Source organism: Takifugu rubripes, chromosome 14 (assembly GCF_901000725.2).
Source record: "Takifugu rubripes chromosome 14, fTakRub1.2, whole genome shotgun sequence".
NCBI lineage: Eukaryota > Metazoa > Chordata > Actinopteri > Tetraodontiformes > Tetraodontidae > Takifugu > Takifugu rubripes.
In genome coordinates, this window is record NC_042298.1 from 13,787,305 (window position 1) to 13,803,891 (window position 16,587).

Below are 16,587 nucleotides of genomic sequence, written 5' to 3' on the forward strand. Positions count from 1 at the left end.
GTCGGAACACAGTGGGAGATTTATTTTAGTGACAATCTGCATTCAAAAGATCAACAATTTTCTTTTTCATTTGGTTCATAAATTGTCGTGGATGATAGTGGGAAATCAACATTTATCGCATTTAATGTTGTTTAAGATGAAGAGCCACATTTCAAAGTCTAAAATATGATAAGATCAATAAATTACTCCGACAAAACCACTCAACTTGTACCAAACATAACATATTTGCACTGTTTTAGAGGCTCTGCATTTTGAGTTTATTATTTTGGCTCAAAATAGACATTTTATGTAAGTATTAGTCGGCATGTTCCAGGCTTTATATATGTTGTGAAATGTAACCTCATTTCAAACTTGTTTAGTGCACTTGCTAGAGTGTGAAAAGCCTCAGTAACACACATTCCAGTGTTCATGTGTCCAGCAGCCTCTGAGTAATTACCTGAAAGGTGTTGAACAGCACAGTGCCCTTATCTGAACCATTACTGCAGGATTTATCTACCATCAGGGAAAACAAGCCACTGTACGTATCACTGAAAAGGCTGCGCGTGTCACAGCTGACTTTTAATCTTCTTTTAATGATGCCAAAAAAAAGGTGGATGAGTACAAGGAATGTGAATTATTTTACCGATGTCTCTAATCGTATTGATTTATTCCAGCTTGAGCGCATTTAAATGAAGAACCAATAAATGTGTTTCCCTCCTCACACAATAAAGTGGAGAATGACTTCCAAATGCATATTTATCTTCTAGATTGGGCTTATGTATTTAGGTCTGTTTTCACATCTTTGCTGGGAATCGGTTTAGACTGGTCCTCACACAGTATTTTTACATTTGCTTATCACCCAGAACCGTTTTATCACGAGGTCCTTGTTTGTCTTGGAACCTGATGACTCTAGCAGGTATGTTGAAGTAGATATTGTTCCACTTTAAATATCCCATACATGCATCCTTCCTTTATCAGGACTGTGCAGACCAGTAGATGGCTGTCCATTCAACAGCATCAATATAACAGTCTGCATTTTGAACAGGAGACGTTACCTAATGGAAGTGAAAAGAGTCCTTCAGTTCCCTGGCTGATATATATTCATCTCGCTCATCTCCAGTACAAAACCCTGGCCGAGCTGCTCTGGACATGCTTGGGAATCTCTAGATGTCTCCAGAAAATCATATGAAAAGAGGAAAAAAAACAACAAAAAAACCCCGGCAAGGCCTCTGGTCAACAACGAGCGTCAGGAAGAGCCAGCAGGATGCTCGGACAATAGACCCACCTTTTTCCTGGCCCTTTCCCATGGTTCCTTCCAGGCTGCACTGTCACTCGGATAACGGAGACAGACGTTTCTTTCGGCCGCCTGTGTCCTGTTGTTCCCACTACCCAATGCAGTCAGATAGTCCCTGTTCTGGGAGGAGGGGGGGGGGTCACTGCCTGGATTCTTACTTTCAGGATCCTGTGAGACAGTGAACATATCTTAAATTATATTGCAAGATGCAGTTTAAAACTCTAACAAGTTAAGTTAATACATCCTTAAAGCAGAATTCAAACATTGTATTTAACCGTACCGCTTCAGGTGAATACGCTGTGATGTCAGTGTCTTTATTGGAAATATAACTTTATGATTATATGTATCGCTTTGGACTATGAAACACTATAATTTAGTTAAAAGCTGTGATTTCTAGATTTCAATGCTACGCAGTTCTACAATCACCTACAAGAATTTATGGAAATCTGAAACAAACTGAGCCATTTTTTACTTTAAATGGAGTCATTTTAACCACGCTTAGTGGGGCTAATTGGAGTCCAAAGTAAAAAAAAAAAAAAACCCAACTGCTACATAGTGAGAAATTAAACAGACTTTTTTGCCGTGTTTTACCCGAGCCAAAAAACAATTTTGCAGTAATGAGACATAGGGGGACGTTCTATAACTTTGTAAAGTGACGAGTGAGGAATATGGAATATGGAGTGAGAACAGGCACCCTGTATTAGGGATTACGTTCAACACACCCTCAGGGAGGAGAGGAGAGGAGAGGAGAGGAGAGGAGAGGAGAGGAGAGGAGAGGAGAGGAGAGGAGAGGAGAGGAGAGGAGAGGAGAGGAGAGGAGAGGAGAGGCATAGAGCATAGAGCATAGAGCATAGAAATACATACAAAAATACATTATATTGAGTAAGCTGCCGGTTGAGTGGGCAGAAAAACTACACAAGAAATAGCATCACTAGTCTACTTGATGAGGAGGAGGAGAGGTGCTGATTTCTCAGTGTTTCATCATTTTTTCTTATCAGCTGTATGATGCAGTTTTCTGTTTTTACTATGGGCTGAATTCAGATGACTAAATATTAAACAGATTACAGCAGATTTTTGCTTTCATGTCATGCATGCTCAACTTCAGCACCCATACCAAGCAGAAAGTATCTTAAGAAATGATCTCACTTTACTGAAGTGTTACTTTGTGGAGCTACAGATGTGGACCCTATTTTTAAGGCACTGGCAGTACCTGTGTTTGGATAGACTGTTGGGCAACAGGTGAACAAGTTGACTGAATATCTGAACAAATCCAGTATTGATTCATTATCTTGACTGGCAGTGGCTGCAATTTGTTGATTTGTTCCTCGGCTAATTAGCTTAGCAGTGAAAAATAACACTCAAGATAGAGGGAAGAGCTTCTAGGAGTCGTTTCTTTTTTAGATTTGCAGTGTTTACTTTGAATTCCCTGTCTGCTATCTATGCATTTTGGTTTTTTATTGTTTTCAACTTTTCAAATGATGCTTGTTTTCAGTAAACGTGGTGCCTAAATGATTTGCCTCTCCTTTTTGTTGTTAGTTTTTACCCCTGAGTTAAGACACTTTTTATCGAACTTGTTCACATTTTCCTTAATTCAATTTATATGTGTGCACCAGTGATTTTGATAATTTGTTTAAGCGTCCTAATGTTTAAAACCATCAGGTAATCCGAAGTGATGTATTCAAATAGCTTGTTTTGTCCACAGCCAACAGTGCATGACACAAAGATATTGAGTTTACAATCGAATAATCTGGTTGGAAATCCTCCAAAGTGATGTTCCCAAGCTCCATTTTCTTCGTGGTAATACGTTTTTGGTCAGACTCTCTAATACATCGCTTATTTGAAGTGACCTTTCCTGGGAAAAGATTATTTTAGTCTGAATCCAACAACTGTTGCCCGCTTGATGTAACCACACCTCACAACATTTGATGCTTTAATACATTTACATTTGTCATTTCTGCCCAAACCCATATGTAATGTGAAAATAAATCAATATATCTTGCGCTCATAATCAATCAACACTGACTTAGAAGAGGCTGTCGGCAGATATGCAGTGATTAAATATGGGAACTTCATCACCGCTTTATTTAGTGAAAGAAAGTTCACTTCCCCTGAACACGCTGTGTGTTCAAGGGCAATGTTCCCCCCTTACCCCCCTATCCGATTGTATTAATTTTCCCTTCTTTTGCATAATGCTTGCCGGTGGCTGTAAGCAGGGCCTTCTGTAGACGTGATGGAGCCCAGGAAAAGGTCCACCCTCCATGGTTCATTAGTGATATCAAATCAAACACAAGACATTCAATTAAATGGTATATTCTGCTCTCCCCAGTATTGACAACAGCAAAATGAAGAAAATCCATCAATGTTTATGCTTGGAAATATCTGTCATTCATATGTTTTGTTGTTTTTGTGCATTATCTTAATGCACATTTGACCAGTTTGACAACTGACTCGTGTAGATTAACAGATCAAAACACTTCTGCAGTATTTTAACCCTGGATTTGCCAGAACAGAAGTGTTACGTCCTCAACTTGCTGGTGGGGGTCTTCTGTGACCATCAAACCAAAAGCAACCGCAGCTTAGGCAGTCGTTAGAAACATCTTCTGCTTCTTAAGTTGTTCTGCTCTTCCAGGGCCCGAGGCTGTTTGCATCTCTGGCTTGAGTAGAACTCCAGCGGTTCCCTAGCAAGATGGGCATATACCATTCAGGAGCTGAATGGGAATTCAGACGTTGGTAATTCTCCAAGAGTGTAGGCGTGTCTGGGGCCTGACCTTGGAGAACGTCTTCCACAGGAGGCTTGAGGAAATATGGTAAAGCACAGATGCACAAAAGCTTGCTGGTAGAAATGCTTCACGGTCAACAAAGGCTTGGTTTCCAACTACAGAGTCTGGATTTTAATATCTACATTTCCATTTGCTAAAGATACATTTATTCCTACCGTTTGGTGTAATTCCTTCCCTCATTTGAATCAAGTGCGACAGGTGGATTTTTCTACATGTGTGGACTAAACCCCAAACTGTTTATTTACTGAGGCACGTCCCAATGTTGGTACCCAGATCCTTTGGATTTCCTATAAATCCCCAGGGTCTGGCTGCTGCTGTTGATTTGTAGTAGGCTTGTCGGCTATTGACTCATTGATAAATCCCCCCTCCCCCAATTCCACCTCACCCATTAAAACCAATAGTTCCTTATCGTCTGACAGCCATCACTGCTCCGTCCATGCCGGTTCACCTCGGAACGGTCCTGATTTGTAGCATTTGACAACAAACATGGTCACAGCACTTGGTCTGTCAGTGGGTCCGCAGGCGTGAAATGATGGTAGATGTTGACTGTCAGCTCATGCCGAGAGGACGGGAAGAAAGGAAGATGTACAGGCAGTGATCAGTGAAAATACCGAGGGAATAATAGCTTTGATTTGGTTTTAATTGCAAATACACAGACTGTAAGAAATAAATATATATATATATATGTATAAACTATGTATAAACTATTTATTTATTAAAAGACAGAATTTCTATCATTGAGACTCCCCAGGGGATTCATCACTTCTGTCTCCTGGACAGGCTTCAGTTCTGCTGCCAGCCTGGCTCAGATCTGGGCCAAACCTGGCCAGTCCACATTTCGCAAGTTGGCGAGATGCTGGCCAAAATCTGTCCAAAAGCTCCATTTGGGAGGACAAACGGTTACTGCATCTAATCAGACTTTTCTCCGGACAATATGAAAAGATATTTAAGCAACATTTAAGTTTGTTGAATAGTTTTATGGCTGTCGTTTCTTCCTAAAATCATTTTAAGAGCAGTACTAACCCTGACACAGCTGCTTTGTTTTATTCGGGAACTGATTGCTGCCTGTGTGGGAGCTTTTTCTCATTAAATCATGTCATATTCCTGCTCCTTCCTGGCTGGTGATTTTGTCCTTTAATACACTTTTTCCGTTCCTGGTGATTGTAGGCAAGAGTTGGAACAGAAAATCTTATGATGTGAAAAAGTTCACTTCCAGGAAAAGGCCCGAAAACAGGACGTGAAGGGCACAAAGAGGGGAAATTTTTTTTAAAAGTGGCGATGGGTTTAATTAAAATATCATATTGGAAAGTAGAGGTCAGTGTGAGAGAAACACTGCTCAAATCAGAATGAGTGGGCGTTGAACTGGCCCATCCTGTTGAAGTGAGTAGAAAGTGAGTGTCCTGTATAACAGAGGAGTGGGGTCTAAAACACTTTTCATTAAAACAGTAATGAATGAATAGCAGAGTCTATAAAACTGAAAAGTGGGAGCCCTCAAGATGACAGCACTCCAAATTTATCTCCGACATTAAATTCGGGCACTTTGTGTCAAAAAGAGGATCATTCTCCTTTCATTAAATCCTCCATCCTGTTTCAGCTGCTGAGGTTCGGCAGAGTCAATGAGGTGAAATAGTTTCAGGCTTGACGCAAAAAAAATAGAACTTCAAGGATGGCATTAAGCTCTATTCAGCCCAATAACAAGACTTTATTTTTCTTAAAAGGCTCAATAGGCCCCACCAAATATGAGAAGAATACAATCAACCTTTGCTTGAATTCAAGTTATTTATTTTATAACCCCATCAAATAAACAGAGAAAAGGTGGCTGATTATCTCAGCCTGTGCTGTTACCCTGTATCACCAGTAGGGTGTGTCTGAACTCAATTGCTGCACAGAAATAAAGATTCTTATCTAAAATGCTGAGTGCACATGACCTGCACCCTGGGGTCACTTGTCTTCTGTAATAGAGAGAAGTGAACTGTGCATGTCAACTCATCTCAGGAGTCAGCGAGCAAAGGTTCACGCACCCCCAGCATGGAAATCCATGGCTGTCAGCAGCACCGGGTCTCAGACGGGGCTGAATCCGGCTGCGCTGCGAAACGGATAAAGAAAAGGATTTATTTAGCAGAATTTTGGTAGAAAATACCAAATTTTACCACAGAATTTAAAATTGTGCCGCCCTCTTTCAATCAGCAGCATTGTGCCTCGGTTGAATTGTAGAAAATTGTTATGTTTAATTATGCAGTAAATGAAAATGTCACCAAAGAATTCAGCTAATTTTGCTCATTAACGAGGTACAGAAAAGGGGCTTTTTATTTCAAAAGTTGTAATAGATTTGAAAGCACAATTGCTGCATTAGTGGCCCATTTATAGTTAAGAATAACAACAGTTATCTCTTTGCTCTCATTTTGCTCTCACGGCTGCAGAAACTGTTGTGTGTTTCATTCACCCCTGAAGCTGGAAGAGCTGCTGCTGGAGCATAGATCAGCCAAACTGTTGCACCGGCTGACATGTTGTTTCATTACAGTGAACATTACCACTGTGGATTATTATGAGCTGATCCCCCCCCAACAATACTTTGAACACTCACTTTCTTTGCATATGAAAAGTTGTTTTAAAGGCTACTGAGATTTATGTCTGGAGTTGGAAAAACCGGAGTCTTCGTTTTACTGCAGCTTGATGATAACAATAATCTGTGACAGTATCAGCGGCATCATCTCATCCTATCAGTTGTGTTGAGATTTTGTCTGTTGTGTGTGCTTTTATTATATTTAATACTACTGGAATTAAACATTCAATGCTACTGTACACAAACTATGAATCATTTGTGCAGTTTAATGTCACAGTTAAATGATTTAGGGAGCTCTCTCTCTCTCTCTCTGTTTCCCTTTGTGTGTGTGTGTGTGTGTGTGTGTGTGTGTGTGTGTGTGTGTGTGTGTGTGAGAGAGAGAGAGAGAGAGAGATTTGTTAACCCTTATCTTAACTGTCCCTCAATCCTGGGAGTTTCTGCTCCCTTACTCGATTGGATTATGGGTTGAACTCAATCTCAACATAGGTTGCAATGCTTGCTGTCTCTCTCTCTCCTTTTCTCTCACCCTTTCTCTCTTTCTTTCTGTCTCGCACTCTGTCTCCATCCCTTTGTTCCTGAAAAAAATGCATGCAATGCAACAGAAACCACACACATGCTGCTTGTTCTCCCCTACTGATTTTAACTGTGTGACATAAACAAACTCACGCGTGCTCGCACCTGCTGTTGGCTCCCAGTAGACAGCTGCTCGACACACATGCACTCAGACAACATGTTATTTTTAAATTGATTGCTACGGCAATGTTGTTATTACTCGTATGCATTCCATTCATAATTGATGCAGTCACTTCTTTTTTTTAAATCAAACTTGGATCAGGCTTTATTAAATATTGCTAAAATAACAAATAGTTGTAATTTCATTAAAGGTCAGATGTTAAAAGGCTGTAGCTGCTGTACCATAGTATTTGTTTTATTTAATGAGTATCGATGAATTATTTAAGCGAGGGTTCAATGACTTTCTGCCATTTGTTTCTCTCTTGTAAGATTTTTCGCATGTAGACAAAAAAGTACAGGGAAACTTTTAAAAGGGTAATTGTGTTTTTCAAAAGCTACATAAAACATTACAATGGTTTGATGAAGCCCCATTAACACTGGAATGATCTGGTAAAAATGGTATCCTTTTCTCCATTGTCTTTCTTAAATTTTCAGTCAGAATCGAGCGCTATTTCTACGGGAATGCAGGAAATGTTGAAAATGCTGTAATTCCATGCCAGGCCACCAGTTGGCGGTGTGTTTCCCTGTAGTAAGGACATCCGCCTGCTCACAGACCCATTCTACTTCTAAATGCGTCACGACTCATCAAGGCTACGGTGCAGCAAATGTACATTTTATTGAACAATCCCTGTTGCATTCAAAAGTGTCGATCGCACAAACAATTATGCAGAAGCTGTTAAGGTTCATTACTGTATCATTTAATCTTCTGATTTCACAGAATCACCTTTGGGAGGAAATGCAAATGTTGTGACTTGATTGATCACAAAAAAAGTCTCCCCAACAATTCACGATCACATAATGATTCAGTGAGCAGCTTGATGGAGTCGAAGGTTCAGCTTTTCCTCATCCCACCTCGCCCTCTGCGAGTCTGGCTGATCAGGTCGGAGACACATTGACCTTCGGGGCGCTTTGGTCGTTACCGATTAGGCTTGACGCTATTTGATGGTGACAATGCTAATTGTCAACATCTGGGAAGTGGCTGCCGTCCCTCAGCCCTGAGCTGAATGAGATGCAGCGATCTGTCATAACGTGTCAGAGGAAATTAGCATCAGTCAAACATTGGTAGGTGGAGGGGTGAGAACAGGAAGGAAGACAGGCTGAGTGGATGGGGGTTGTACCCAGGAAAACGAAGGGAGAGCAGGGGGCAACAGCTGGTTTGGGGGAATAATTTCAAGGAACAAGATTCATAACACCTGAGAATTTTACAATATTTAACTAAAGACACATCAAATATTCATTGTTTTGCCAAACTGAACTTGAAATTGTCATTAACACGCATATAAATGATAAATATGGATAATATGGGGGAAGAAATATTTTTCCTGTGGATTTTGTGGTTTTCGTTCAAGAAACAATGTTCTGTTATCTGGTTTCATGAAAACTCCATGGCCTCCGTATCTTCATTTTATCAGATGAATCAATATTGAATTTATGTAAAAAACACAACGTGACAATGTAGTAGAACAAAGGCAACAACCTGACTAAAGGAAATGTGCTGGATTATTAATATCAAAGCACAGAGTCCTAAAGCAAACTGGAAAACAGAGGAGTGTAGAGGTATTATTTTCGCTCTTGTATTTTTAATGTGTCTGAATCTCTCTTTTTTGTTGTTGTTATTCTTGAACAGGAAAGTGACAGCTTGTGGTGGGACGCCTTTGCTACAGAGTTTTTTGAGGAGGATGCGACACTCACGCTTTCCTTCTGCCTCGAAGATGGACCAAAGAGATACAGTAAGTGTCCTACAATCGCTACATGCATCAATAAATACATCTCACATATATTGGTAATTATTGATGTATGCCTTAGTTTGAAATGAAATCCTGCATTTTTGTCTTTCTGCTAGCTTAAAAATGAGCTTAAAAATGCTTAAACACCAAGCTAGACGGCTGCCTTGAACCCCCCCCCCCCCCCCCCCCCCCCCCCCCCCCCCCTCACACTCGGCTCGGCTGAGTCTGTCTAAATATCAGCATCACTTCATCTTTACAGTAGTTTTATCTATTGTGCAATAGTGGCACAATACCACCGATTAAACCTTGGAATGTGAAAATGTCTTCACAAGTCTTTATTCTGGTCCACAGCCCAGAAAATAGGCGACATATTAATTATGTCTCTGAAGAGTTGTTCCACAAAACATCTGTTTTTGTGCCAAATTATAATAGAAGCACATTATCCCCCTGCTTTACTGTAAGCACTAAAAAAGTATGGTATCCAGTAGGGGGTGACAAAGCCTACATCAAATATTCTGGTTCATTAGAAGTTTAATATCTGAATTAAAACAGAATATTTTGCACTGTCTGTCATACATTAACAATAAAAACACAATATACCGTTAATGTGTTTTGTGCTCACTTTCCATTTTATTCAAAATATACATTCAGATCGTATAAAATAGGATAAGGTAATCAACATCTCCTTTGACAGGAATTGGGAAGGTTACAAAAATGACATACTGCCATCCCACTTTGCTACCCTATACATTAGTATGGTACAATTATTTTTATCACACGACTGCTCATGTTGGTGCTCTTGACCACTGGCTCGCATGAACCCAATTCCAGATCCCACCATTTAGCACACGCATGACCATCTTTGGTTTCCTGTGGGATTATAGTAAACAGGCGCCATTGAAAATGTCAGTAATCATAAAAGGCTGTTTTGGTTTCCAAAACCATTCTGTAGAGGAATTCTTTGAGACCAGTCCATGCTCACCATTTTCAAAGGCCTACATTTCACAAATCGTTCCCAGTGTTTGGTTTTATGTTAGGCCGTCAGTGGCAAATGACAGAGCAGAGAGGCTGTTATTGACTTTGTGATATTGTCCCCTTCATCTCATCTGCATAAATCCGTGTTTTGATATTTGAAGCATATTGAATATCACACAGACATAGATAAGAATGTGGTGCTCTGAAATGAACAGATGTGTGTCGCGTCTGCTGTGGTTGTGTGCGTGTGTGTGATTCAGCTCAGTCAAGGAGGAGGAGGATGGAAGCAGAAAGAAAGTGAATTGTTGTGAACAGGGACCTGGTTTGCTTTTCAGATGTAAAATATAAATCCCCAGTGGTGTTGGCCTGGTAACCCTGTCCTCCCAGGAATTAGAGGCTTAACACCACGTCAGCGGTGACTCACCATCGCACGTCAGAAGCGTTTCTCCGAACTTTAAATTGCGCCGGGTCGGCATAAGCCCATACCATAATAGTTCATCAGACAGCTTCATTTCAAAAAGGAGAAAACAAGGAAATATAAAGAAATCCTATTTTGAAAAATTACACTGTTTGGATGTTTAATCTGTGCACTTTTTGTTGCTTTTATATATTATATAATGTCGTCTCTTTATGTAGTTTGCAGCTGGGTTATAAATTTAAAATGCAACATAGATTTGAAACAACAATTTAGCTATTAAAAGAATCTGGATCTTCTGCCTCTCGACATCCTCAGTCCGTTGTCAACTTTGGCATTTAACCCCATTTTTATGGTCTAATGTAGCCAACGTACACGGCACTAAGCTGAAAAACAAACATTTGCTGTCTACAAAAATGATAATTAATCGACGCTTTTGCACGCCCACCCTTTGTTAAGAACTGTCAGACTTGTAATGGGAATGACCTGAGATTCACATTACAACTTCAATCAGCCAAAGCGAAAAAGGAAGTTATAAATAGAAATCTGAAAATTGTGCAGCAAAGTATGCGTTAATTTGAATTATTTACGCAATATACTGTAGCCTGCATGCCTTTTACTTTCTATTCTGGAATCGCATTTCCCAATGTGACGCTTCTAGAATCTTAATTTGGTGTCTGTTGCAATAAAACAGATATAAATTTAAATAGTCTGATTCTGTCCTCTCCCAGCAGACATTTCAGTGTTTTCATTGGATAAAGAAAAGTCAAACTTTTGTCCCTGAAGCTTTCCTCCATGCACATTTCCCATCACAGAGCTTCAGTTTTGTGATGCAGCACTTTGTCTCTATCCATCAAGGATCCATGGAGTCCTGAATCTTTCATGCACGGCCCAGAAATCGTCTTTAAAATTCTGAATAAGGGTATCGGCTAACGGTGTGAAATTTAAAATGCAGATCCCACCACCCTTAGCCTCAGTCTGAAATATTTGCCCATGAATATTGTTGGTATACAGTATCAATACTAATAAAAGCAGACTGAGCAGCAGAGACATGAGAGTGTGGGAGGTGTAGAGTTCAGGGCAAACCGAAGGTCAGACCGTGTTTCAAAATTTTATTTTCGCAAATCGATTGAGAAGAAATTTGAAAAATGCAGAACTTTGGAAACGATATTAATCAAAAACATCCTGGAGGCTTTTGTCCAACTGCCTCCTCAAACTGTCGACTAATTCTGTTCTTTAATGTTGGCATTTATTAAGCACTTCTGAGGAGTCGCGGGCGTTCCTCTCTGCACTAAGCTGATGCTGACATGCAGCTGTGACATCTGCAGTCTTTCTTAAAGCTAAATTGCATTTCGAATCATATAGCAGCTTATATTGACAAGCTTACCGTAATTGCCAGAAAACAATTATTTCACTCCAGTCATGGTGCTCTAATTATATAACCTTCGCCACTGATTTTTAAAAAGCCAATTTTACTCATTTGATTTTTTTATTATTATTATTATTAGATTTAATTTTTTTCCGTGAGCATTTGTGAAAGCGTTTGTAACTCATCTCAAGGTTGTATTCACTGTAGCGTCGCGAAGGAAAAACTCTTTAGACAAATCTTCGTGTTGATCAGTGCAAAAGTCCAGTCTCTTAATTGTATTTCCTTAGACCGAGTGTCAATATATATATATATATATATATATGTTTAAATTAAAACGTCATGTTTAAATTTCAAAGGTCAAAGGTCAAAGGTCATTCTATGTTCCTGATTATATAACACACACATTAATTAATAATCAGCAACTACTTACACAACCATTTTGAAAAGGACCAGTATCATTTCTAATTTCTAATATGTTGGAATATTTAAAAGCAGCTTTAGAATGAAAAATAAGGAGGCCATGCTTTATTAGCGCTAGTTTCTATCTGACCTCTTTGGGTTCCTGATTGTAGTCCACCACCCCCCCCTCCCCCATGATGGTGAGAACCATCCCCTGTTCATGCAGGCCATTTATTGTTTTCCCACAGCAAATAATCAGAAACTCTGTCTAATTACGCCCCCGCCTGCCGCGGCCTTAACTTTCGCCCCTCTGTCTTGTCTGGCTCTGCAATCTTTGAGCCATCTGATGAAAGCTGCACTCCATGATGCAATCAAAGAGCAAGGCTCCTCTTCGAAGAGGTTCAAACACCAGGGGGGAACCCTCCGTGTTCAGTGGGCTGATTTGGGCCAAACAGGGAAAACTACTCACAACAGTGACGGTTGGTCGTCTCATCCCAGTGCTGAACACGCTGCCATTCCAGCAGCAAACCACAGCTAATCATTTAGCAAGGATGAGGGAGAAGGATGGATTTAACCGTCTCTGACATAAACGGGCTTCACAAGTATGCATGTTCCCTGTAATATTTATCAGTTTCAGCAATTGTTATAAACTATTTCAGTTAAACATCCACTGAAATCAATTTCATGTTCGCTCTTGTGCCTAAATTCCTTCAGCATTTTGAAATACACATTTCTGTTATGTTGCAAATCAAATAACTATTTTACTAGTGTATATACAAATGATCTTTAAAGACAAAAATGACTTAGGTTGTGCAAATTAGATTTTTTAATTGAAAAGATTGTGACTTTTAATTGACTGTGACTTAATTGGATTCTTTTAACAATCACATGTTGGAAAAATGTGAACCGGTGAAAACATGAAAACATTATCGACATGTGCTGGATATTGATGTCTCTGACACCATATGTGGTGGGAAGTCCAAGCCTGTGACAGGACTCTGTTCTGCTGAATACAAGATTGACAGTCGGGGGGAGGTGTGTCTGTGTCTGTGTGTGTGTGTGTGTGTGTGTGTGTGTGTGTGTGTGTGTGGTGGTGGTGGTGGTGGTGGTGGTGGTGGTGGTGGTGGGGGGGGGGGGGGTGTATTATTAAATTGCATGACAAAATGAGGGGAAGAAAAGGTGGAGTCCTGTATGAACACACTGGAGCACGGCCGTCTCTGCCCTTCTGTTTGTTTTTGCATGTGCATTCATGGGCGTGTGCGTCTGTATCACACCCCGAGCGCGTTTTGTCGACGTGAGCGAGTGTTCCGGAGCGCAGGCGCACGTGGACCTGTGTTGCCGTGAGAGTGAAAGGAGGCTCTCGGCGCTTCTGTGGAAGGGGGCTGTTTTGAAAGGAGGATGGGGGGTGGTGGGGGGGCGAGCAAAGCTGCTTTACAGAGAGATGGATAGGACGGATTGAAGGTGTGCAGCGGTGATTGGCAGGCGGGTTGATGCGTCTCTGGCTCAGCTGCGGCGCTGAGATGTAGGCTGCTGCTGATTGACAGAGCCCGGGAAAACCACGGCGCCGGATTGTCCACAAAGAGATGGGGAGAGAAAAAGAGGAGCAGGAGAATTGACAGATTTAAACCAGAAATTATAGACGCAACATCCTTGAGGTGTTTTGTCCAGATCTACCGACGCTGTCATCGCTGGTAATCTGTGCCTGCACCGGACAACATGCAGATGTGTTGAAAACCAAAAAGAGCAGCTTAAAGGAAAAGAGCGGAGATCAGAAAACAGGGCTGAAGCAGTGATTTTTCAGTACACGAGAGAATCGCTGCACTTAATCGGAGTTTCTGCTAGTTGATGAGTGACTGATGATACAATTCTGTGATCAGTTGAGCCAGTTGGCTAATGCTGAACTAGAGAAACAATGCTTAATCTTTTCCTGGCTCACAGGTTTTGATCAGGCATATCAATGTTTTTAAACCTAAACTTCATGTCTACAAATCATGTATATGAAAATAGTCTCCTAACGGCTGATTGGTGGAGCCGTGCAAACCTGCTGCTTCTTGTTCTGGTATAGCAACGGATAACGCAGATACTTTTTGACTGACAGCCCAGTTGCAGACTCAACTTTGTGAAGCTCACAGCAGACACACACACTCTCTCTCTCTCTTTCTCTCTCTCTCTCTCTCACACACACACACACACACACATACACACACACACACACACACACACACACACACACGCACGCACATTGTGAAATCTGCCCACCTTTAAGGGTCTGTCTATATGTCTGTAGGTCCACCCTGTCAGCTCTCTCCTGGCTCTGATATTCCGTCTGCACCTCCATATTTATCCAGAATAATTACATCTATTTTATTATATATGATTTTTGTTACATGATGACTTCTATGCAGAAATTCTCATTATTAATTTATCAAAGGCTTCATATAAAATGTACATTTTTAATGTCAGACTATTACAGTATTACATTTTACAAATTAAAATTGAGGTTCCACTGAAATAATCATGCAATTATGCTCATTTGCACAGCTGGGGTGAAGCCTGTGACCTTATTATTATGTTTTCTCAATCAGTCTTATGTGGTGTTGCCAATCAAAACGAGCCCTCATTTAAACGTGAGCACCTTTATTTCTCTTCTTTGACATTTTTGAATTTCTTTTTGATAATCCGTGGGTGTGCCTCCCGTCTTCCTGCTGAAGAGTCGCCTCAGGTTGTTAAAACTATTTCAAGGACTGCCAGGAATCATGACGATTTTATCCCAAATGTATGTCTAATATATAAAATAAATGACACCCTCTCTTAGTAATTGTCCTTACAATAATGTTAATGCTTAAATTAGTGTCATATACTTTGCAGTTGGAGAAAACACATTAAGGATTCAATGAGCACAGATAATCTTTCTGTTTATTATACAGTTGAACTAATTAACTTACGGCCTGCTGGGAATAAAGGAATCTACAGACATTTACCAAATTTCAAATACATAATTCTGCTTCCATTTAAAAAAAGAAAAAATAAATTATCACAATAACAATCAATGTCACCTTAAGTCAAAAATACGTACCATAATTGGAGGAATAATCCAAGACTAGAATAGACAAGATTAAGGATAAGAGATTTTCTGCACAGTAGACGCTGGTATTGAATTTCAGGTGGCCTGGATCAGGGTGGGAACCATTGTGCGGCGTTTACAGGAAGTGGAGGAAAGCTATCGGAGGGCACCAGCTATCCGTGAGGATGGGCAGGTCCCAGAACTTCCTGTTTCTCAACCTTCAGCGTGTCCCAGAGCAAAACAAGACCAGCTTCCCCTTCCAGTTTGAAAAACAATAGATGTTTCAAGCAAAATAATAGCTTCCATCATCTTCCTTTTCTCTTCCTCCATCTTTTTTCTTTTCCACCAGCTTTTATTCTTTCGTTCTTTACCTGTTTCCCTCCTCTGGGTTTATTCTTTGGGTTTATTTGCATAGATGCTCCCTGTGTTACTGTCAAAGACTTTGAAAACAAGCTAGACATCCATAAAGACCATAAAGAAGAAAGAAAAGGCCAAAATATATTTGGACGGAATAGGATGCAAATATGGAGGATATAAAACTAAAAACTGGATTTAAAGGACAAAATAATTCACAAAACAACAAAATTTCAGAGTTTCATTTTAAATGGGAACCACTTTATTTTAATGATTATAAAGAAGCAGATCTGCGATGGTCCCTAAAGTCTCCCACAGACACCTTTCCCATGAGGTTGACGTTTTGTTGTCCTGAAAGGAATTTTGCAAATGTTTAGTACAAGTCGTGATGACAAACATGCGGTTCATGAAATAATGAAGAGTAGAGTGCAAGCTTTTAACTGTGGAACATTCCAGAAAGGTCAACAAGATGGGCTCTGAGACAGGAGGGAAAGAAAGAAGTATTAATAATGAATGGAATGTCCATCCTCACCGGGTAGTAGTATCGGAATTCCACCTGGAAAACACGCAGTGTGTTTATAAAGTATACTGCACCCATTCACACACTGACTTGTTGTGGCGCTCTTCTACACACAGAAAACAAAAGCAAGACTAAAATCAGCATAATTTAAAAAACCAACATCAGACACAAGATAGCAGATATCAAAGTGACATATTTACAAAATACACACTCAAACACATTATTGACATGTGGAGAAGTCCACATTTATATATAATACAGTGTGCTGGAGACCCATCAGTCTCCACAGCCTGTGAAATGGTCTGCTCCACTGTACTTAAGGTATTAAATCTTTATGTGGCGCTTTTTCATCTTTCAATAACTCTTCTATCTGTTCTGTGTGCGCGCGCACACACACACTCGGGGAGTAACAGCTT

General features: G+C 40.3%; 1 protein-coding gene across 6 annotated transcripts in view; it reads left to right on the top strand.

Annotated features, from left to right (window-relative positions):
- Positions 1-16,587, top strand: part of ldb2a (LIM domain binding 2a) — a 54,604-nt gene that overhangs the window by 4,506 nt on the left and 33,511 nt on the right. For all 6 annotated transcript variants that reach the window (XM_011610978.2, XM_029847178.1, XM_029847177.1 and 3 more), the window contains exon 2: positions 8,976-9,078. In XM_011610978.2, the coding sequence (XP_011609280.1) occupies positions 8,976-9,078 (103 nt within the window). The remainder of the gene's footprint in view (positions 1-8,975; positions 9,079-16,587) is intronic.